The sequence below is a fragment of the Pseudopodoces humilis genome, chromosome 1, assembly GCF_049639895.1.
Source record: "Pseudopodoces humilis isolate 2021_Gansu_Grassland_sample_001 chromosome 1, ASM4963989v1, whole genome shotgun sequence".
In the NCBI taxonomy this organism is placed as follows: Eukaryota; Metazoa; Chordata; class Aves; order Passeriformes; family Paridae; genus Pseudopodoces; species Pseudopodoces humilis.
Window position 1 is genome coordinate 151,569,125 of NC_142200.1, and position 21,217 is coordinate 151,590,341.

The 21,217-nt window shown below is 54.9% G+C and overlaps 1 protein-coding gene across 1 annotated transcript; it reads left to right on the top strand.

Moving 5' to 3' along the window:
* Positions 1-3,363: 3,363 nt before the first annotated feature.
* ELP6 (elongator acetyltransferase complex subunit 6) lies at positions 3,364-19,641 on the top strand. Its single transcript, XM_005532104.3, has 7 exons — positions 3,364-3,496; positions 7,173-7,251; positions 8,697-8,767; positions 13,940-14,067; positions 14,843-15,035; positions 16,464-16,610; positions 17,109-19,641. The coding sequence occupies exons 1-7, from the start codon at positions 3,389-3,391 to the stop codon at positions 17,235-17,237; spliced, it is 855 nt and encodes a 284-aa protein (XP_005532161.2). The 5' UTR covers positions 3,364-3,388; the 3' UTR covers positions 17,238-19,641.
* Positions 19,642-21,217: the final 1,576 nt, after the last annotated feature.

Below are 21,217 nucleotides of genomic sequence, written 5' to 3' on the forward strand. Positions count from 1 at the left end.
GATCCATTGTTCCTTCCAGCTGCTCTTTGCTGTCAGGGCGGGCATTGAGGAGGTGGAATTTATCCCGGAACGTGTCCCATTCTTTTCTTCCCTGGCCATTGACTCGGCCAACATCTGCTCCCGTTAACCCTCGCTGGCCCCACAGCTCTGGGGATCCTTTTTGACTCCAGAGCTCTTGGCATTGTGTCAGCAACAGCCGAGGTGTCCCGAGAGGAGAAAATCCTCCTTCTGCTGGGCTGGAATGGGATTTGTGCTCTAAAACCCACCCTGGATAGCTCAGCAATGAGCAAGGAGGTAAATCAAAGTGTTTTCTCCCTAAAAATCATTTCCCATACACTCACATGATGAAACCTGGTGGGTTCAGCTCCCCTTCCCTGCCAGGCTCTTGGGAATCACCCCAAACACTGCAAGATTAATTGCTTTTATTTGTTCTGCTGCGTTGTTTTCCTACTTTTGGGCACAAATTGCTTTTCAGCCGCTGCTCTGGCTTCATTGGAAGCAGCGTGGATACCTATGGATCCCATATGGCTCCTCTGGGAAACAGCCCCACGATAAAGACTGGAAATAGGCACGGAGCAGATGGGAGGGAAGGGGCACCGCTTTTAACAGCAAAATCCTCTCTGCCTTCGCACGGTAACAAGTGCTGGGATGTGGGAAGGAATATATTAGGAAGGACAAGAGGTGTTTTGAGATGCAGCTGCACTTTGCATGCGCTTCTGCTCCCCTTCCCACTACAGGGAGAGCAAGAGAGGCTTTTCCCTTTCATTTACGAGGATTTGGGGCTCCGGAAGGAGCCGGGAGGGAAGCGCCACAGGGAGGGAACGGTGACACTGCGGACAGAAGGAGTCAGAACAGCAGCTCCGCTCACACACAGGTGGGAACACCCCCAAAGCTCCTCCAGGAGCCCCCCGGGCTCGGGGAGACCCCTGCCCGCAGTGGGCTCTGCAGCCAAGCCCTGCAGAGGGGCCAGGATGGAGCCAGGATGGAGCCAGGATGGAGCCAGGATGGAGCCAGGATGGAGCCAGGCTCTGTCCAGGGCTGCTGGAGGAATTCTGGAGCAGCAGGGCCTGGTTCCTGCGCTCCCCAGCACCACAGCCGGGCTCCCAGCCCCCTGAAACGGCGACAACAAAAGGAAAGATGTTTGGTTTTTAAAGAAACGTTCATCTCCAGCTTTCCCAGCACTGAAGGCATCAAAAGCAGAGAAGAGAGGCAGCTCCTTTCAGCAGGGAAGGGCTGGCACGAGCGGCTCCCGGGGCACACCAGGGATCTTGGGGCTCCCGGTGGGTCCTGAGCAGGGCTGGAGAGCAGGATGGGGGATTTTAAAGGTAAAACACACACAGACATGAGGAATAAGGGCAGAAGAACGGCCACAGCGCCTCAGCCAAATCCTCACACAGCATTCTTTCCTACGAGAATCATCCTGTGGGGAGGCGAGGCAGCTCTAAAGCGAACACCTCTCGTGTTCCCACAGCCCTTTTCCCAGGGATCTGCGGCTCAGGGGCTTCCCCAGATGGAGACAGCCCTGCTTTCCACAGGCTTCTCCCATCGAATCCTGCTCCCAAACCCACACAGTCCCTCAGCACGGATGTTCTGTGCTTCTGAGGAGCTGAACCTTGGCAGTGCCTCTGTCCCTCGTTCCGTGCTTTTATCACATCGTGGGATGCCCCCTAATGCTCACAGTGCAGCATCCCTGCCTCCAGAACCTTCTCCCCATCTCCCCTGGCACATCCCTGCCTCCAGAACCTTCTCTCCATCTCCCCTGGCACATCCCTGCCTCCAGAACCTTCTCTCCATCTCCCCTGGCACATCCCTGCCTCCAGAACCTTCTCCCCATCTCCCCTGGCACATCCCTGCCTCCAGAACCTTCTCCCCATCTCCCCTGGCACATCCCTGCCTCCAGAACCTTCTCCCCATCTCCCCTGGCACATCCCTGCCTCCTGAACCTTCTCTCCATCTCCCCTGGCACATCCCTGCCTCCAGAACCTTCTCTCCATCTCCCCTGGCACATCCCTGCCTCCAGAACCTTCTCTCCATCTCCAGAACAATTCCCCTCAGCAGGGCAATCCCTGCTTCCATGATGAAATTCAAACTGTTACAAAAGGTTTGCTGGAGCAAATGGAAAGGTGAATTAAGTGTCAAAAACCTCAAATTCAGGCTCGAGGCAAAAAGTGACACCAAGGAATTCGGGTTTTGGTGGTTATGGGCTGTAAATTTGCTGTCACTGCAGATCGTTTTTAGGTGCCCAATGGATGTTCAGCACTTCCCAAACTGATAATGAACCAGGAAACAGTGAGAGAGTTACAGACCCCTCCAAATATCCCTGTGTCCCCAAGTGTCCCAGATGTTTCCCAGATGTGTGAAATCTGCCACAGAAGCGCAGGGGTTTGCAAAAGGGCAGGTGGCACCCTGGGACCAGGGCTCAGTGGGACCGGTGGCACCAGGATCCAGCCTGTCTGCACCTTCGTGAACATCGGGGTGAGGAGCCAGCCCCGTGAACTGTGATGGGATGGGGACACAGCCCCGTGAACTGTGATGGGATGGGGACACAGCCCCGTGAACTGTGATGGGATGGGGACACAGCCCCGTGAACTGTGATGGGATGGGGACACAGCCCCGTGAACTGGGATGGGATGGGATGGGGACACATTTCCATGAACTGGGATGGGATGGGGATCCAGCCCCATGAACTGTGATGGGATGGGGACACAGCCCCGTGAACTGGGATGGGATGGGGACACAGCCCCGTGAACTGTGATGGGATGGGGACACAGCTCCATGAACTGTGATGGGATGGGGACACATTTCCATGAACTGTGATGGGATGGGGACACATTTCCATGAACTGTGATGGGATGGGGACACATTTCCATGAACTGTGATGGGATGGGGACACAGCCCCATGAACTGTGATGGGATGGGGATCCAGTCCCGTGAACTGTGATGGGATGGGGACACATTTCCATGAACTGTGATGGGATGGGGACACAGCCCCGTGAACTGGGATGGGATGGGGATCCAGCCCCATTAATTATGATGGGATGTGGATCTAGTTCCATTAATTATGATGGGACGTGGATCCAATGCCATTTAACACTTTAATTAACCACACGGGTGAGGATCCAGCCGCTTTAACTGACAGTGGGGTGCGGATCCAGTGCCGTTAACTGGCGCTCCAGCTCCCTTAATGAGCGATCCAGCCCCATAATTTGTGATCTAAACCTATTAATGAGTGACCCAGCCCCGCTAATTGCCGATCCAGCCCCGCTAATTGGCTATCCAGCCTCGTTAATTGCCGATCCGGCCCCGCTAATTGCGGCTCCCCTCACGCGGCAATGGCGGCTCCGGCACCACCCCGCCCCACCAGCAGGCGGCGCCACCCGCCCGGCGCATGCGCGGCCCAGTGGCGCTTCCCGCCCTTCGTGGCCCCTCAGCGCCGCCCGCCATGTTCGCGGAGCTGAACGAGCTGCTCGGGGCCTCCCCGGAGCGCCCGGACGCGGTGAGAGGGCGCTGAGAGGGCGCTGAGAGGGCGGGAGGGACGGGCCGGGGCCGCCGGGAGCGGCGGGGCACGCTGGGAGGGGCACGGCCTCCGCAGGCGGAGGTGGCGATGGCCGGTCCCGGAGCCGAGCCGCCTTCGGCCCTTCCCTCGCTCGTTCCCGGCTCCTCGCCGTCCCTCACGGCTCTGGCTTCGGTATCCGCCGCTGAGAAGCGGCCGAGCTCTGTTCCCGCGGTGTGTCCGTGCGTGCGTGCTGCCCTGCGGGGAATGAACACAGAACTGGGTGTTAAGCCCGCTGGAGGACACTGCTCCGGGCCGGGGAGATGTTCTAGAGATACTTTTTATTTAAGGCACTAAATTAATTAATGCAGTTTTTCCAGGGAGGTTTTGTATTAATGAGGTCACGCTTCACTAAACACTCTTGCTCTCTGTGAGAGCTGTGCAGGTAAAATGTTACTCATGGAATCCCAGAGTGGTTTGGGCTGAAAGGATCCTTGAAGCTGATCCGGTCCCATCTCCTGTCCAGGGCAGGGACACCTTCCATCTTCCCGGAGTGTTCCCAGCCCCAATGTCCAGCCTGGCCCTGGGCACTGTCAGGGATCCAGGGGCAGCCACAGCTGCTCTGGGCACCCTGTGCCAGGGCCTGCCCACCCTGCCAGGGAACAATTCCTGCCCAGAATCCCATCCATCCCTGCCCTCTGGCACTGGGAGCCATTCCCTGTGTCCTGTCCCTCCATCCCTTGTCCCCAGTCCCTCTCCAGCTCTCCTGGAGCCCCTTCAGGCCCTGCAAGGGGCTCTGAGCTCTCCCTGGAGCTTCTCCTCTCCAGGGGAACATTCCAGCTCTCCCAGCCTGGCTCCAGAGCAGAGGGGCTCCAGCCCTGGAGCAGCTTGGCTGTTATCCATCCCTCCATCCCTCCATCCCCCAGCCTTTGCTGGTTCTGGGGATTGTCCTGACCTGGGTGCAGCACCTTGCACTTGGCATTGTTGAACCTCATGAGGTTCCCATGGACCCTTTTGATCAATTTCTCCAGGTCCCTCTGGATGCCCCTTCCTCTCCCTCTGGCCACAGCACCAACTCGGTGTCATCAGTAATTATTAATAAATTGTCCACGTGCTGCATGTTACTCCATGTTTTTCCTGAGAGTTATAAGCTTAGATAATAAAAGCAAGTTTGGGGTGATAATTTGTTTTATAAGTCTGAGTTTCCCCCTTTGTCTCCAGTTTCTCCCCATGCCCTAATACCAGCTTGTGATGGGAATAGGGGAGGTTTCTCCTTGATCTGGAAGATATTTCTGAGGTCATTCCTTGTCAGGCAGGCTGGAGTGGGACAGTGCTGGTCTGATGGGGAAACAATACTGATGAGAATTTGGGATGATGCCCTTGAGGCTCCAAGCAGATCCGGGGGAGATGTTGGCTGAGGCTGAGGTGGTAGTAAGGGATAGTCTGAGTGTGCAAAGTCCCAAAGCCCTGTGGTTCCTGTGGGTTGATGTTGGGTTTTTGATGCTCATGAAGCATTGAGAAATGCTTGGTGGAGTTTGTCAGCCTGTTCTCTAAGGTGTGTTTGGTGGTGGAGCTGTGGGATGAGTGGGAATGTGCTCATCCATGAACTTGGTTCTGAGGCAAGGAGCTCGCCTTGAGGCGAACAGGAAATTTCACAGAGCAAAACCAAAAGATTTGGCCTCAAGATCCTGGGTTTGGACTTGGCAGCCAGAGCAGGAGCCGACCAAGACCTCCTCTGTGTGATGAATTCCCTTGGATTGAGTGGGCTCTTCCCATCCCAGCGCACGCTGCAGGTTCCCTTGTCCAGGTGTCACTGTGGTGTGGCTGGCTGCCCAGCGAGTTCCCAGTGCCGCAGCGGGGGGACTGCAGACCCTGCAGTAGTCGGGGTGTGAAATGTGCTTTAGCTGTAATAAATGATGAGTATGTGTGTGTGCAGCCGATCCCTGTGCACAGCCAGTCCCTGGAATGTGCTGGATCCCCAGGCTCGGTGTCCCGCTGTGTGACAGCATCAGCGCTTGGCAGCCCTCTCCTTCCCAGGCCGGGCCCTGCCCCTTTCCCAGCGCTGCTGGGGGGAAGGAGCTGCTGCCAGTGTCACCCACTGCTACCCCGCAGAGGGGTTTTGGCAGTTCCTAACACACAGCTGCAGTTTCTGCCTCGTGGCCTGCAGGTACTGAGAGTGTGAGGGCAGAGCCTGGACAGAGCAGGCTGGGATTCATGGAGAAGGTTCTGCAGGAAGGCTTTGCCTTTGGGACGGCAAGGTGCCGTGTGCTCGGAGTGACAAATGCCACCGTGCCAGCACAGCCTGTGGGAGCCAGCCGGCAGGGAGGGCACACGGGGACTGCTTGGCCTGCTCTTCTCAGACCTCTCCTGGGGAAGAGGGGAGCTGAAGGAGATGGAGTGGCAGAAGATAAACCCCTGAACGTCTGGGTTTGTGCTGTTTGAGCACAAGTTTCCTCCAGGCCCATCCATGGAGGACATGTCTTGGGACAGTGTCCCTGTCACTGCAGTGGCCATTGAGGCATAACCCTTCTTTGGGGGCAAGAGCTCCCACTCTGGCTGGGGGAGAACAGCTTCTCTGCCCTGGTCTCTGCTTCGCATTCCCTGCAGTCATGTTCAATATTTGCCGTTCCATTCGCTCCGCTTTAGGCTGTAGGCACCGGGGAGTTTGTTCTGATGGATGGCTTGGGAATTGCCTGTGCAGAGATGGCTTGTTGCTGCAAAAGGTTTTTCTGTTCTTAGGAGTAGAAAAACTCCCACTTTGATAAGTTCTTTGTGTTTCCAAGCAGCTCATCTATGATGTGTATTGATTAAAGAAACATCCTGACTAAGATTTTAATGGAAACAAACACATTGATGAGGCTGGGGCTAATGAGTGTGCACTGATGAACAGAATTGCTTTCCTGCCTGATCAAAACAAGGTTTATACCTTGTGCTGGGAGCTCTGCTGCACTACAGCATTTTGGTGATAAGGTTTTCTAGCCCAAAGGTGGCATGTTGGAAGTAAACGTGGAAGGGAGGACAGGGAGGGCTGTTTGGGCACAGGAGGAACAGCAGCTCTAGCAGTGCTGACATTTTAAACACACTGGCAATGCTGGCTGTGGCAGGGGGAGAATGGGCTGGGAATGGAGTAGTGGCTCTTGTTCCCTTGCTGCTTGGAGAAGAAAGATCCCTGGGAATTGGAGGAGAGGGGCACAGAGCTGGGAGGTGGAAACTGCCCAGAACCCCCTGACAGAGTCCAGCAGCAGAGGCTCCGGATGTGGCGTCACTGGAACCGTGCTGCATGTCTGTTATTGCCAGGGGAGGGGGTGGGCACAGACGTGAGGGTCCAGCTGGGCTCACAGTTGAGCACAAGGGTTTTTAGCTGGTGGGCATGTGGGGACAGGGTTCAGTGGTGAGTTTGGCAGTGCTGGGTTAGTGGTTGAACTGGTTTAATGGTTGGACTTGATGGGCTCAGAGGGCTTTTCCAACCTTAGCGATGCTGTGGTTTAGATGCCTCCCCGTGGGCTGTGTCTGGAGGACACGTTGGCTTCCCTTTGTAGACAGGCAGCTGGAAGTCTGCTTGTCCACTTCTTCCTCTGAGCAGGACCTGCAGAATTCCTGTAGCTTGAGCCGACATCTTGTCTACCAAGAGCAGTTTGTGCCCTCACCTTATTCTGTTATTTTGCTGCTTCTTTTCCAGGGTAAATTCACACTGCTGCGAGACACACGGACAGATGGCAGCTTCCTGGTGCACCACTTCCTCTCCTTCTACCTCAGAGGTGGGTCAGCAGCAGCACTCTCAGAGGCAGGGACATCTCGGAGGTTCTCTCAGGGTTGCTCCATGTGCAGAGGGAGGTTTTGCAGAGTGTGAGGTATCCTTGGATAAACCCAAAGCTTTGGGGTTAGGATTTATTGCTCCCAGTCCTGACTTGTTCATGGAACTACTCTGTATTCTTGGATACCTCCCATAATTCTGCACCTTGTTTCATCATGGATTGTGCTTATGGTTGTAAATCACACGGGCTCTGACAGGGAGGTGTTCACTGCAGTTCCCTCCCTGCGTCCATTTTTATGATGTAATTACACATATCAGGATCAATTAGCCACAGATAAGCTCAGAGTGAGTCAGGAAGCAAACAGAGCCTGGCAAGGTGTATAATTACTTCTCTGGGAACAGTTTTTCTGTGAGTAACCTCCTGGCCCCTGTGGAGCAGGTGCTGGGCTCAGGGGCTCCTCCAGCTTTCTGCTGGCACAGCCCAGCAACTCTGGTGCTGTCAGGCCTGCAAGGGAGCTCAGAGTGCTGGGCAGGGCATGGGATGAGGACATTCTGCCCCCAGAGCTGCCACTGCCTCAACTGGGGCTTTACCCTGCTTGGAAATGTGTCACTTAATGGAGCAGAGGGAAATGCCATGGGAAGTGGGCTGGTAACGGTGTGAATGGTTCAGAGAGACCTGCCAGGCACTGCCTCGGGCTCTGCTGATGTCCTGTCCTGCAGCAGTGCCCTAGGAGTCGCTGTCCAGAGCTGCCTGTGTGCCTGGGAAAAGCCTTCCCTGCCATCTGTGGGATATGTGTGTGTCTCAGGACAGGTGTGCTGGCTGTCACCTGCCCCTCCAGCCCAGGACCTGGCTGCAGTTATTCCCTGTTTGCACGTTGTCCACTTGCTGCCCAAAACCTCTGGGACATCTGAAGGTTCATCTGGGGGCGCTGACTTGTTCTACTTGAAATCCACGTCCAGCAAACACTGATAATGTTCATACCCAAACTGTGTTCCAAAATCACATTTTATTTAGGTGTCTGACACAATTCCCTGTTCTGTGTGTTTTTCCAGTCAAGGTCACTTGCCCTGGGAGAGCCAAAATGGGAATTTTTAGCATGTCTGTGGTTTCAGTAGTTCAGTGTCATGGCCGGCCCTTGGCCTCTGTACTGTAACACCAGCTAACACAGCCAGGAGGTCCCAGGCTGGCCTGGCATGAGGCAGAAAAGGGGCCTTACACTTTTTAAAGTCATCTTTTTCCTTCTTTCCCTCTCTTTTTAAACTAACATTTTCCCTAATGCAGATGTCCTCTAGAAAGGTGAAAACTGAAAGCAGAGGAGGATCTGTCTAGACCTGCATCACTTCAAGGTCCTTCCAGACAGACCTGTGGCCTGGCTGCTGTGATTTATGAGCTTTGATAATGTCAGCTGCAAAGTGGAACTGCTAATGTGTGCTTTTGTCCCTCCCCAGCTGGCTGCAAGGTTTGCTTTGTGGCCCTGCTCCAGTCCTTCAGCCACTACAACATCGTGGCACAGAAACTGGTGAGTCTCTTGGCCTAGGTTCATTATTATAGGTCCAGGTAACCCCACTTCTGTTGGGTGGGAAGGAATGGGAATGGGGAGCAGGAACTGTGTCTGAGGAAATGTTTCCAGGTCCTGGTGGGGACAGTCAGGACTGCTGCTCCTGTGATGGGGGATAAAGAGCACTTTTGGGCAAAAACCCAGAGCCCCACAGGCTCTGCCCTGCCAAGAGCTGGACAGCTGCTTGCTTTGTGCTTAAAAATGTTTTCTGGGGATCAGCGTTCCCCATACAGGCCCAGACTGGTAGATGGAGGTTCCTTAATCTCCTGGAGAGGAAAATGCTGTGCTGTCAGTGTTCCCAGGACCCCTGCACACCTGCAGGAGCTCCCGAGGTGACTTTGTCCCCTGTCCTCTGGTTCCTGTGGGGATGGAGGGCTGAGTCACAAGGACACCTGTGTGCCTCGTTTGGCTTCTGTGCTGAGCCATCCCTTTGAGCTCTGTGAGCAGCCACAGGTAAATTCCTAGGGATTTCCTTCCCGTGGTGAGTTGGGCAAGGATTATGTGTACTGTGAAATGAGGAAACAGAGACAAAGCAGGCAGAGCAATTCTGCGTGTCAGCAAATTGTCTGAGCTCCGAATTGCTTCGCTCAGCTCTCCGCACAACACGCCAAGGTGAAATGCTCCAGGTGGGAAGTGCAGGTGGCCTTCCAGGGCTGAAGGGATGAGGACTTGCACTGGTCCTCCCTCCTCTGGTTCTGCCGTGAATCCCAGCAGCACTGCTGCTCATAAAGACTCCCCAGTGCTGGGTATTGTATTCCCCACTCTCATCATGGTGCTGCTAAACAGCTGTATTTTATTTACTGCTCAGTTTCTACCTTTTGAAAGGAGATCAGTGGCCCGGGCTACATGCGGTGGGCTGAGCAAACACGGTGTTCCCCGACGGAGCTGTAACTCACAGGTGGACACTCAAGGTGTGATTCCCCTGCCGAGCAAACCACCCCCCACGAGCACCGAGCTGTCCTGGCCTCTGTGGTGCAGAGAGGAGGAAATCGTGCAGGGAACTTGCTGAGTGGGGCAGGAAGTGGGGCAGCACAGCAGCCGGTGTGGGGAGGAAATGCAGCTGTTAAACACAGGACCATTGCCTGCTCCTGAAGTCAGTGTTTCCCAATGCAGAGGTTTCCCGGTGTAATGGGAGCTGCTGACATGTCCCTGGCTGGGAGGCTAAGGAGGGAGAGAACATGAGGATTAGCTGCAGCACACGTGCAATGCAAATGGGGGCGATTTGCTGTCTGATACTTGAACAAAAGGTGGCTGCCACAAAGGAGGTGATAAGCGTAGCTCAGAGAAGCGCTGAGCTGCTTTCAGCTCTGAGTCACTCTTGCGTTGCAACTTCATAGGTGCCGCTGTGGTAGTTGCTGTGAATTCCTCCCAGGCTCTGAGGAGCTGGAGGTCGCAACATCAGTTATTTATATCCGAGTTTCCATCACATCTTCTCTTTGCTTTAATCCTTCTTTGCACAGATGAACACGTCAGATTCAGAAAAGGTGGTTCTTGGCAGGGTAGTTTCACTCTTAAATTTGTTTAAGAGTTTGTTACTGTAGATCTTTACTGGAGACCAGGAATGGTGTGGCCACAGGCCCAGGACAGTTCCCATCCCCTGTGCTGGCACTGCTGAGGCACCTCCAGTCCTGGGGGCAGTTTGGCATTCCCCAGGTACAGGACAGAGCGTGTCCAGGAAATGGAGCTGGGAAGGGGCTGGAGCAGCTGAGGTGGAGCTGGGAAAGGGGCTCAGCCTACAGAAAATGAGGCTGAGGGGGAATTTCTGGCTCTGCACAGCTCCCTGACAGGAGGGGACAGCCGGGGGGGTCGGGTTCTGCTTCCAGGGAACAGGGACAGGACAAGAGGAGGTGATCTCAAGGGTTCACAGGCTGGATATTGGGAAAATTCCTTCACCAAAAAGCCTGTCCAGCCCTGGCCCAGATGCCCAGGGTTGTGGTGGAGTCCCTATTGCTGGAGGGATTTAAAAGCGCTATGGTGGTGGCACTTGGGGACATGGTCAGTGGTGGCCTTGGCAGTGCTGGGGGAATGGCTGGACTGGATGGACTCAGACGACTTTTCCAGCCTCAGTGATTCTGTGACTCTGATCATACCCTTAGGAAAGCCTGCACTTGGAAGAGCTTCAGAACTGAGCAGTGCCCCGGTTTCTGTTGGGAGCAGGGTAGTCCCAGGCCCAGGAGGAGGCTCCTGGGGCAGGGTGGATTGTACAGTGACACTTGTAGCACTGGTGTGTGGTGATAAAGTGAATATTTATACACAGCAAAGTGATGCTGCCAGGGACTTGCTGCTTTCCCAGTGTGCCAGGTGTTACAAGTCCCAAACCACTTCCTTATGTGTTAGCTAAATGCAGGGATGTATCTTTACTTGCAGGAAAAAGCTTCCCTGGCTTTTTGTGCCTGTGTCCTCTTTCCCTGAGGACCCACACTTCATTTTAAGGCACCCTCAATGTTCCTGGCTCTGACCTTGTAGAGAACATGCAGGGCTGTATCAGGACAAACAGCACCAGGGCACCCTGCCAGGTTGGTGTTCCCTCCCTCACTTGTACAAAGTTTGTTTTGTTTTACAGGGAAACCAGATTTGTCCCCATTTGATGCCCATCTCCTGTCCCCTGCTCTGAGCTGACAGCCTGGTGGATGTGGCCTGGCCTGATTACTGATGGCCACACTTTGTCCCACAGCTGTGTTTGCTGATGGAGCTCATTCCCCTTGCTTTGCACACTCCATTCCTTCTTCTGTCCCTCAGATATTTTGCTTTCCTGTATGGAATGGCCAGCAGTGAGCAGCAGCTCTGCTTTGAGGGGCTGTCACTGCTGGCAGGGTGGGGGCACCACGCTCCAGCAGCTCCCCAGAGGGACAGGAGCAGCTGAGCTGCTGCTGCAGGAGCATTCCTGGGCTGGGTCGATGGCTGACAGCGTGCCAGAGATAATGTCCCTGTGCTCCAGGGTAATGGAGCGGGATGCTGGCACAGACTGAAAGCTTTCGGGCTGTTTGGGTGCTGGGCAGTGCCGTGGCTCCGCTGCGAGGATGTCAGTCCTGCAGGGACATCAGTCCTGTCTGTGCACTCAGCAAAGTGCCACTGGCCATTCTGAGCACTTCTTCCACTTTTCCAAGCTGTCTGATGCTTCCAGAGGTCACGCTGGGTGGGCTGCCAGCAGGGAGACAGGCAGAGGTTTGCTGTGGCAGGTGACTGCAGTGGCTGAGTTCAGGTCTCTGGGACGTGTTCCCTTGTTGGAAAATGAGGCTGGACTTGCTGACTCCGTGCCACGGCACTGAGGGGGCTGAATTCCTGATCTGACACACAGGCCACCCTGTCCCTGGCTGCTGTGACCCTTCCCTGTCACCCAGGCAGGCCCTGGTGTCACAGCACTGAGTTCCCTTCTAAAGAGGAACACTTTTCTGAGGTACAGAGAGTTTGTGTATGCAGGAAGAAATGGCTGAAGCAAAGGTAAAATCAGTTGCAGAATTACTGATATTAATAGTGAACTTAGTCACAGCATTTCAGCAGGTTCCCAGTCCCGTGGACTGCAGAAATCCCTGAGGGAATGAGGTTTGTGAGGCTGCTGTGCAGCCCAGCCCTTCTTTATAGCATGGCAGGTATTTATTTGCTGGCTGTTCCCTGCTCCTCACCTGCCACATGAAGGTGGTGCTGTCCTTGGCTAGGATGTTTTCCATTGTGTGTGCTTGGAATTGCCCAATAATGCTGCTATTTCTGAAGCTGTTACTGAGGGATAGTGCCCAAAAAAAATCTATTGCTTTATAGGGGGAGTTGGAAGAGGGAATAAGCATTCAGGCATATGTTCTTTCCCAGCTGAGTAGAAGGAGAATAGAGGAAGCATTTTTCTCAGGTAGCAGGATTCACAGGGTTGGGAGTCCAAGCAGCTTCCATTTAAAGCAGGGAACAGCAGATGGGAGTTCAGTCAGGCCTCAGATTATTCTTAATATTCATGTTACAAAGTGATAGTGCTGCAAAATTGACCCTGGGAAGATAATCATGGAATAGTTTGGGTTGGAAGGCACCTGAAAAGGTCACCTAGTCCAATGCCCCAGGAAACAATTGTACTACACGTGATCATGGAATCATTGAGGTTGGACAAGCCCTCAAGGATCATTGTGTCCACCTGTCCCCCAGCATTGCCAAGGCCACCACTAGCTCTGTGCCACATCCGCAAAGCTTTTAAATCCCCCCAGGGATGGTGACTCTGCTGTTGCCCTGGCAGCCCCTTTTTGTGTTGCCTGACCACCCTTTTTGAGAATAAACTGGAGAGTGAGAAGGTTCCCTCTGAGCCTCCTCTTGTCCAGGCTGAGCCCTCCAGCTCCTTCAGCCCTTGACAGGGTTTGGTACAGCCTAGTCCAGTGGAAGGTGTCCCTGTGGAGGGATGGAACTGGATGATCTTTAAACATCCCTCCATCCCAAACCTTTCTAGAATTCCGTGATCTCCAGCTGGAGCTGTCTGCTGCAGCTGTGGGATGTCTCTGTTGGAGCTGGACATTGCCAGCACGTGGTTCATGACTGGCCTCACCACCAGGCAGGGCTGATCCAGCTTGGTTTGAGTCGCAGCCCCAGGCGTTTGTCATGGTCGTTCCTCCTCCTCCAAGTGGAGTCAGGGCTGCTTCCCGTGGGAGCCCTGGCTGCTCTCTCCCAGCTGTTGTGCAAGTGTTGGGATGCGCAGCCACGGCGCTCTCCGGATCCGTGCCGTGCCAGCCTCAGCTGCGTGGGCTGTGCCAGGAGCCCTCATTGCCACAGCAGTGATGTGGAGATAATGAAAAACAAAAGCTTTCACCACCCAGGCAGGGTGGTGAAGGAATTGCTCACAGCAGGCCCTTGGAGAAGCCTGGGCCCTTCTCTCCCTGCATCTGCACACCAAGCTGGCTTCCCAGAAGGAATTCCAGGATGTTTGAGCCCCCAAGTCACAGTGTGGTTTTGTTACCTCTTGGCAAAGTACAGAGGAGCGAATGTGCCACCAGTGACTGTGACAGAAGTGCCCATTTCATCCCTGAAGCACTGACTTTATCAGCACATTTAGATAAGATCTGATTTGAATAAGAATGAAAAAATTTGGCTGTCGACCCACATGATTCTGTGTGCACCATTTTCCATAAGTGTTCGCTCTGAAACCTAATGTTTTCCTCTCTCCAGGGTGTCAGTCTGGCAGCTGCCAAAGAGAGGGGACAGCTTGTCTTCCTGGAGGGCCTCAAGTCCTGCCTTGACCTCCTGTTTGGGGAGGAGGAGCAGCCAGGGCAGCCCAGTCCTCTGCAGTTTCTGAGGTGAGCCTGAGCATGGAGTGTTCCCCCCTCACATCTGCTGCCACCAAGAGCACCACCCAAGATCCAGGACTGGCTCCTGCTGCCCTTTGTGCTCCCCTCCAAGGCCCAAGGACTCAGCTGCACAGCATAGTGCACATCCCCCTGAGTGTCCTGGCCTGTCCCTCGCTGCTCCTCATGGAGTGCTGCTCATGGAGGGATCCTGTCCCCCTTTCCAGAACTGTAGGGGAATTTCCACTCCCATCCTCATTGCCAAGCATGTCACAGGTCTAGAAAAACATTTATTTCAGCACTCCACAGGTATGCGTCAAACAAAACCCCAGCCAAGTGGTTTATTCCCTTCTTACATTATTTTGAGTTTTATTCTTACCCGAGAGAACAGTGCTGCTTTATCCATGCTGGCTTTTGGGTTTATTCTCACATCATTTTGTCCATGTCGCCTGGGAAGCTCAGCAAAGGCCAAACACTTCCCCAGCAGTGCCCAGAGCCAGGTTGGATGGGGCTTGGAGCAGCCTGGGATAGTGGAAGGTGTTCCTGCCGTGGCAGAGGGTGGGTCTGGATGGGCTTCGAGTTTCCTTCCCACCCAAAGCATTCTGTGATCGCTGGAGCAGGGCAGGAGGCTTTCAGCACACACAGGTGTAAAGGGCAGCGAGGAGGTGACTGTCACAGCAGTGGGGACAGCAGGTAGGGGACAGGCTGGTGACCCCCACTCTGGGTCAGTGGGTGAGGAGGGGGACACGCGGTGCCAAGCCCCTGACACCTCCTTCATGTCCTCCAGCGGGAGCACCTCTGACCTCCGAGCCTTGTTTGACTTTGTCCGAGTGTCCCTGGCTCCCAGTGACGGTGATTCCTGGAAAGGCCCCGTGCTGCTGGTGGATGACCTCAGTGTCCTGCTGAGCCTGGGGGCTGCACCGGTGGCCGTGCTGGACTTCATCCACTACTGCCGCATGTCCGTGTGCTGCCAGCTGAAGGTACTGCTCCCCCGGGGCTCTGGCTGTGCACAGAGCCTCCAGAGCAAAGCCTGCCTTTATTTCCTCTTTCCTTCTGACCGTGATGAGCTTTTGGAAAGGCTGTGGTTGTCCAAGGAGTTCAGGGCATTGCCCTGGGGCCACTCTTGGGAGTTGTGTGGGTCCCTGAGAGCAGGCTCCTGTTCAGCTGGATTCCTGGGAGATGCTACCCAGAGTCTCTGATGTGTCTCTGATGTATGAACACGGATTTGAGGTATAAAATAGTGGGTTTTGGAGCTCCTGTCTCTCCAGAGATCCTGACTCACACCCCTGAGTGGGAGGGCAGGGGTGGAAATGGGTCATATGAGGGGCTGGTGAGTCTCACAGGGGACAGAAATGGGGCCCCCCAGTCCAGCTCCCACCACCCTCCAGCGTGTGGTCCCCAAGGTGGGGGGTGATGATCTGCAGCGATCTCCCAGCGATGTGGGGACTCCTGAGAGCGCCACAGCCAGAAGTGCTGACAGTCACACCCAAACTGCCATCATAGGTGGTGTCCCCTCCCTGGGCACTTCCCTGCAGGAGCGAGGAATGAGCTGATGCTGTTGGGTGTTGTCACCCTGCGCTTCACATGGCGCAGGGTGTTGGGCTGTATGTGCTGACAGGGGATGATCTGCTTGCAGAGAATATTTACCTCCAAAGAGCTAAAAAAGATGGCAAATCACACTAACACTTCGCTATTTCTGTCTGAGGTGTTCTGATGCTTTAAAGTACATTTTAATTGATTGAGAATTTGTGTTATTTTAAGTCACTGGTGACTTGTATGGGCTGAGGCAGAGTCTCTTGAGGTGGATGTTAATAGAGTCAGTGAGTCGGGGAGGTGTTTGCTCCCTGTCAGAGGTGTGAGGGTGTGAGCATTGCTGCAGCTCTTTGGCCACCTCTTTATTTACCTGCTCTGAATTCAGTCAGTGCCATCTGCCCAGCCTGACAGACTGGTTCAGCCACTGTCTCCTTACAGAGGCTGGAGGTATTTTTAGACTGCACATTTCATATATGTGTGTGTGTGTGTGTGTACACAATGTGCAGTGAGCTCTTCAGTGTTGATGTATCATGGAATGGCCTGTGTTGGAAGGCACCGTAAAGATCACGTCTGCTGTGGGCAGGGACACCTCTGATTTGGGCCCCAGAGCTGGAGGCAGCTCTGCAGGGTGGTCTCACCTGAGTGGGGCAGAATCCCCACCTCCCCTGCTGCCCATGCTGGGGATCAGCCAGAGGATGGGGGGATTCTGGCTGGGGCATGTCCAGTCTCTCCATTAGCTGGTTATTTTCCCAGTGGAATTCAGACCAAGCTGGAGCTTAGATGGGATGTTTGTGAAAGCTCACCACCCCCCAGTCCTTCCCCTAAGGGATTAGGCCCAGCCAGGGGCTCATCCCTGCCTGCTGCTCCCGTTCCAGGGGAACATCGTGGTGCTGGTTCACAGCAACGAGGGTTCGGAAGACGAGGAGAATGAACTGCTTGTGAACTCCCTGTGTCATCACAGCGACCTCGTCCTGTGGGCAGAGGGGCTGGCCACCGGCTTCTGCAAGGATGTTCACGGGCAGGTGAGGCGCAGCAGAGCGTGGACAGGTGGCACGTGTCCCTGTCACCTGCACCACTCCCCGGGGCTGTGGGAGACGGCCCAGGCTGCAGTGTGGTTAAGGAGTAATCCCGTGGGCACCGGGATCTGCTGGAGCACCCAGCTGTCACTCACCCTCTGTGGAGATATTCAGGCACATCCTGCCACCTGGGACTCCCCGCCTCTGGAAGCTTTCCAGGGTTTATACAGCAGCTGCAGTGCAGGCTTCTCCCACCCCAGGCTGAGGGAGAACTTTCCTGGGAAGTTTCCCCAAGCAGTGGATCTGAGCCTGGCCTGTGGTGATCTCTGCGGGGCTGGGAGGGTGCTGGCACTTGTGTGATCCCTGATCAGGGGCTGCCACCGAAGGCACAGGGACTGGCAGCTGCTGATGCATTATTTATGAGTGACCCCCTTTCCCTGCAGGCCAGCCAGAGGCTTCTGGGGCAGCCAGAGGAACAGTGTTCCTATTCCTTTTCCTTTGCAGATTAAGATAATCAAGAGATTGTCCTTGCGGCAGGCGGGGGAGCAGGACCTGGTCCAGATCTACCAGTACAAGATCCAGGACAGGAACGTCACCTTTTTCGCACGGGGGCTGTCGGCTGCGGTCCTGTGACAGTGCCATCCTGTGGCACTGCCATCCTGTGACACTGCCGTCCTGTGACACTGCCATCCTGTGGCACTGCCATCCTGTGGCACTGCCATCCTGTGACACTGCCATCCTGTGGCACTGCCATCCTGTGGCACTACCATCCTGTGACACTGCCGTCCTGTGGCACTGCCGTCCTGTGGCACTGCGGTCCTGTGGCACTGCCGTCCTGTGGCACTGCGGTCCTGTGGCACTGCGGTCCTGTGGCACTGCGGTCCTGTGGCACTGCGGTCCTGTGACAATGCCATCCTGTGACACTGCGGTCCTGTGGCACTGCCATCCTGTGGCACTGCGGTCCTGTGACAGTGCCGTCCTGTGGCACTGCCGTCCTGTGACACTGCGGTCCTGTGGCACTGCGGTCCTGTGACACTGCGGTCCTGTGACACTGCCATCCTGTGGCACTGCCATCCTGTGGCACTACCATCCTGTGACACTGCCGTCCTGTGGCACTGCCATCCTGTGGCACTGCCATCCTGTGGCACTACCATCCTGTGACACTGCGGTCCTGTGACACTGCGGTCCTGTGACACTGCGGTCCTGTGACACTGCGGTCCTGTGGCACTGCCATCCTGTGACACTGCGGTCCTGTGGCACTGCCATCCTGTGACACTGCCATCCTGTGACAATGCCATCCTGTGGCACTGCCATCCTGTGGCACTGCCATCCTGTGACACTGCGGTCCTGTGACAATGCCATCCTGTGACAATGCCATCCTGTGACACTGTGGCAGCTCAGAGCCCGGGAGTGGCAGTCCCTGCCTCTGCAGAGCACCAGCAGCACCTCTCAGCAGCAGCACAGCAAACTGACCCGGCTGGGAAGCTCACACTCGCCTGGAAGCGGTGCCAAGGTGGGATCAGCCTGCCTGGAGCCTGCTGCATCCCTTTGTCCTCCCACCCCGTTCCCAACACACTGAGGCCAAGAAAGGGAGCAAGAACTTGCAGGAATGGCCCTCAGAGCCTGTAAATACAGGCGGGAGGTGCCCCGCGGGCTGGGTGTGCCCGGCCTCACCTTTTCCGCTGTGTTGGGCACGGCAGCTGCACGCACGGGGAGGGGGGAGATGACACACAGCGGGTGGAGCAGGGAGCCTGGCGCAATCCTCTCCCTGCTCCCAGCTCTGGCTGGCAGAGATTGGCCAGCTCCCAGCAGTTGGTAAATGCATGGCTCCGTGTACAGCCCCTCGCCTGGCTGTGCTGAGACCTGGGCGCTGCCCTGGTTTATCCCCTGAGGCTGCCCGAGCTCATCCTGGGCTTTGTGCTTGGGTAAACCCCTCTGGGAGCCTGTCTCAGCCACTGCTTCCTCACCCCAAACCCTGACTAGCAGCTACATGACCTGCCTGTGCTGAAGCATTTTTTTAAAATAATAATCTGTAATTTTAGTGAGATAAGGGTACTGTGATTAAGTAACTGCAGATCTCTGGGTGGGAACTGCTCCCTACCTGCTCCTTGGCAGGGATCAGGAATGGGCATCTCCCAAGCCTGGATGAGGAGAGCCCTTCCTCGTGGCTGTAACGGCAATCCTGGGAGCAGGGATTTCCAGGTGTCCTGGTCCACGCTCCTGCTGGGATATCCCATTTATCCTGGGAGATAAAAACATCCCATGTGCTTGTGAGAGTCCAGAGCAACCTGCCAGGTCCTTGCAGCTCCAGAGCTGGGATAGCAGCCCTGGCAATGGCACACATTCCTGATTCTCTGTGTAGGCTCAGTGACTACCTGTGCTGGTTTGGGAACGTTCCTTTGACTCAGAGTTTTGGGAGCCCTGGCATGCTCAGGGCTGTGGCTGCTGATCAGTGGCAGCCCAGGGAAGCCAGGCAGGCTCCAGGGGTTGTGGAGGGAGTCAGGCCATGGGTGTGCTACAGGACCACTCGTCCCTGGTGTCTCCTGGGTGGAAGTGGCAGTGCCCAGTGCCAGTGCTGCTGTCCCAGGGGTGGTGGCAGTGCCCAGGGGTCAATGCAGTGTTACAAAGGGAGGATGAGAGGACTGGGAGCTGCTGGCACTGCGGCTGTGACGGGCACAGAGTGGTGTATAATTGGAGTGACATCTGTGTGATTGTCCTTGGAGACATCCCAAAGCCTGGCTCCCAGGCTCTGCCTCCCTGTCTTGGAACCGGTGGGGTCACTGTGTGACACCATCGCTGTGTGACACCATGGCTGTGTGACAGTTATCAATGTGTGACACCATCAGTGTGTGACACCATCAGTGTGTGACACCATCACTGTGTTACACTATCAGTATGTGACATCACTGTCTGACACCATGGCTGTGTGACAGTATCACTGTGTGATATCACTGTGTGACACCATCGTTGTGTGACAGTATCAATGTGTGATAGTATCAATGTGTGACACCATGGCTGTGTGACACCATGGCTGTGTGACAGTATCAGTGTGTGACACCATCGCTGTGTGACACCATCGCTGTGTGACACCATCAATGTGTGACACCATCCCTGTGTGACACCATGGCTGTGTGACACCATCCCTGTGTGACACCATCCCTGTGTGACACCATGGCTGTGTGACACCATCCCTGTGTGACACCATGGCTGTGTGACACCATGGCTGTGTGACACCATCAATGTGTTACACTATCAGTATGTGACATCACTGTCTGACACCATGGCTGTGTGACAGTATCACTGTGTGATATCACTGTGTGACACCATCGTTGTGTGACAGTATCAATGTGTGATAGTATCAATGTGTGACACCATGGCTGTGTGACACCATGGCTGTGTGACACCATGGCTGTGTGACACCATGGCTGTGTGACAGTATCAGTGTGTGACACCATCGCTGTGTGACACCATCAATGTGTGACACCATCAATGTGTGACATCACTGTGTGACATCACTGTGTGACACCATCGTTGTGTGACACCATCAATGTGTGACATCACTGTGTGACATCACTGTGTGACACCATGGCTGTGTGACACCATGGCTGTGTGACAGTATCACTGTGTGATATCACTGTGTGACACCATCGTTGTGTGACAGTATCAATGTGTGATAGTATCAATGTGTGACACCATGGCTGTGTGACACCATGGCTGTGTGACACCGTGGCTGTGTGACAGTATCAGTGTGTGACACCATCGCTGTGTGACACCATCAATGTGTGACATCACTGTGTGACATCACTGTGTGACACCATGGCTGCGTGACAGTATCACTGTGTGACACCATCCCTGTATGACAGTATCACTGTGTGACATCACTGTATGACACCATCGTTGTGTGACACCATCAATGTGTGACAGTATCACTGTGTGACATCACTATGTGACACCATGGCTGTGTGACACCATGGCTGTGTGACAGTATCACTGTGTGACACCATCAGTGTGACACCATCCCTGTGTGACAGTATCACTGTGTGACACCATCAATGTGTGACACCATCAATGTGTGACACCATCCCTGTGTGACACCATCCCTGTGTGACACCATCGCTGTGACATCATGGCTGTGTGACACCATCGCTGTGTGACACCATCACTGTGTGACACCATGGCTGTGTGACACCATGGCTGTGTGACACCATCGCTGTGTGACACCATGGCTGTGTGACAGTATCACTGTGTGACACCATGGCTGTGTGACAGTATCACTGTGTGACACCATGGCTGTGTGACACCATGGCTGTGTGACACCATCAATGTGTGACACCATCAATGTGTGACACCATGGCTGTGTGACACCATGGCTGTGTGACACCATGGCTGTGTGACACCATCGCTGTGTGACACCATGGCTGTGTGACACCATGGCTGTGTGACACCATCGCTGTGTGACACCATCGCTGTGTGACACCATGGCTGTGTGACACCATCGCTGTGTGACACCATCGCTGTGTGACACCATCCCTGTGTGACACCATCCCTGTGTGACATCATGGCTGTGTGACACCATGGCTGTGTGACACCATGGCTGTGTGACACCATGGCTG

Bases quoted from the DNA above. Each gene is read 5' to 3' on its own strand.
- ELP6 (XM_005532104.3), top strand. From the start codon at position 3,389: ATGCGCGGCCCAGTGGCGCTTCCCGCCCTTCGTGGCCCCTCAGCGCCG. The intron at 14,068-14,842 runs GTGAGCCTGAGC...CATGTCCTCCAG, and splicing joins AGTCCTCTGCAGTTTCTGAG to CGGGAGCACCTCTGACCTCC. The intron at 16,611-17,108 runs GTGAGGCGCAGC...TTTCCTTTGCAG, and splicing joins GCAAGGATGTTCACGGGCAG to ATTAAGATAATCAAGAGATT.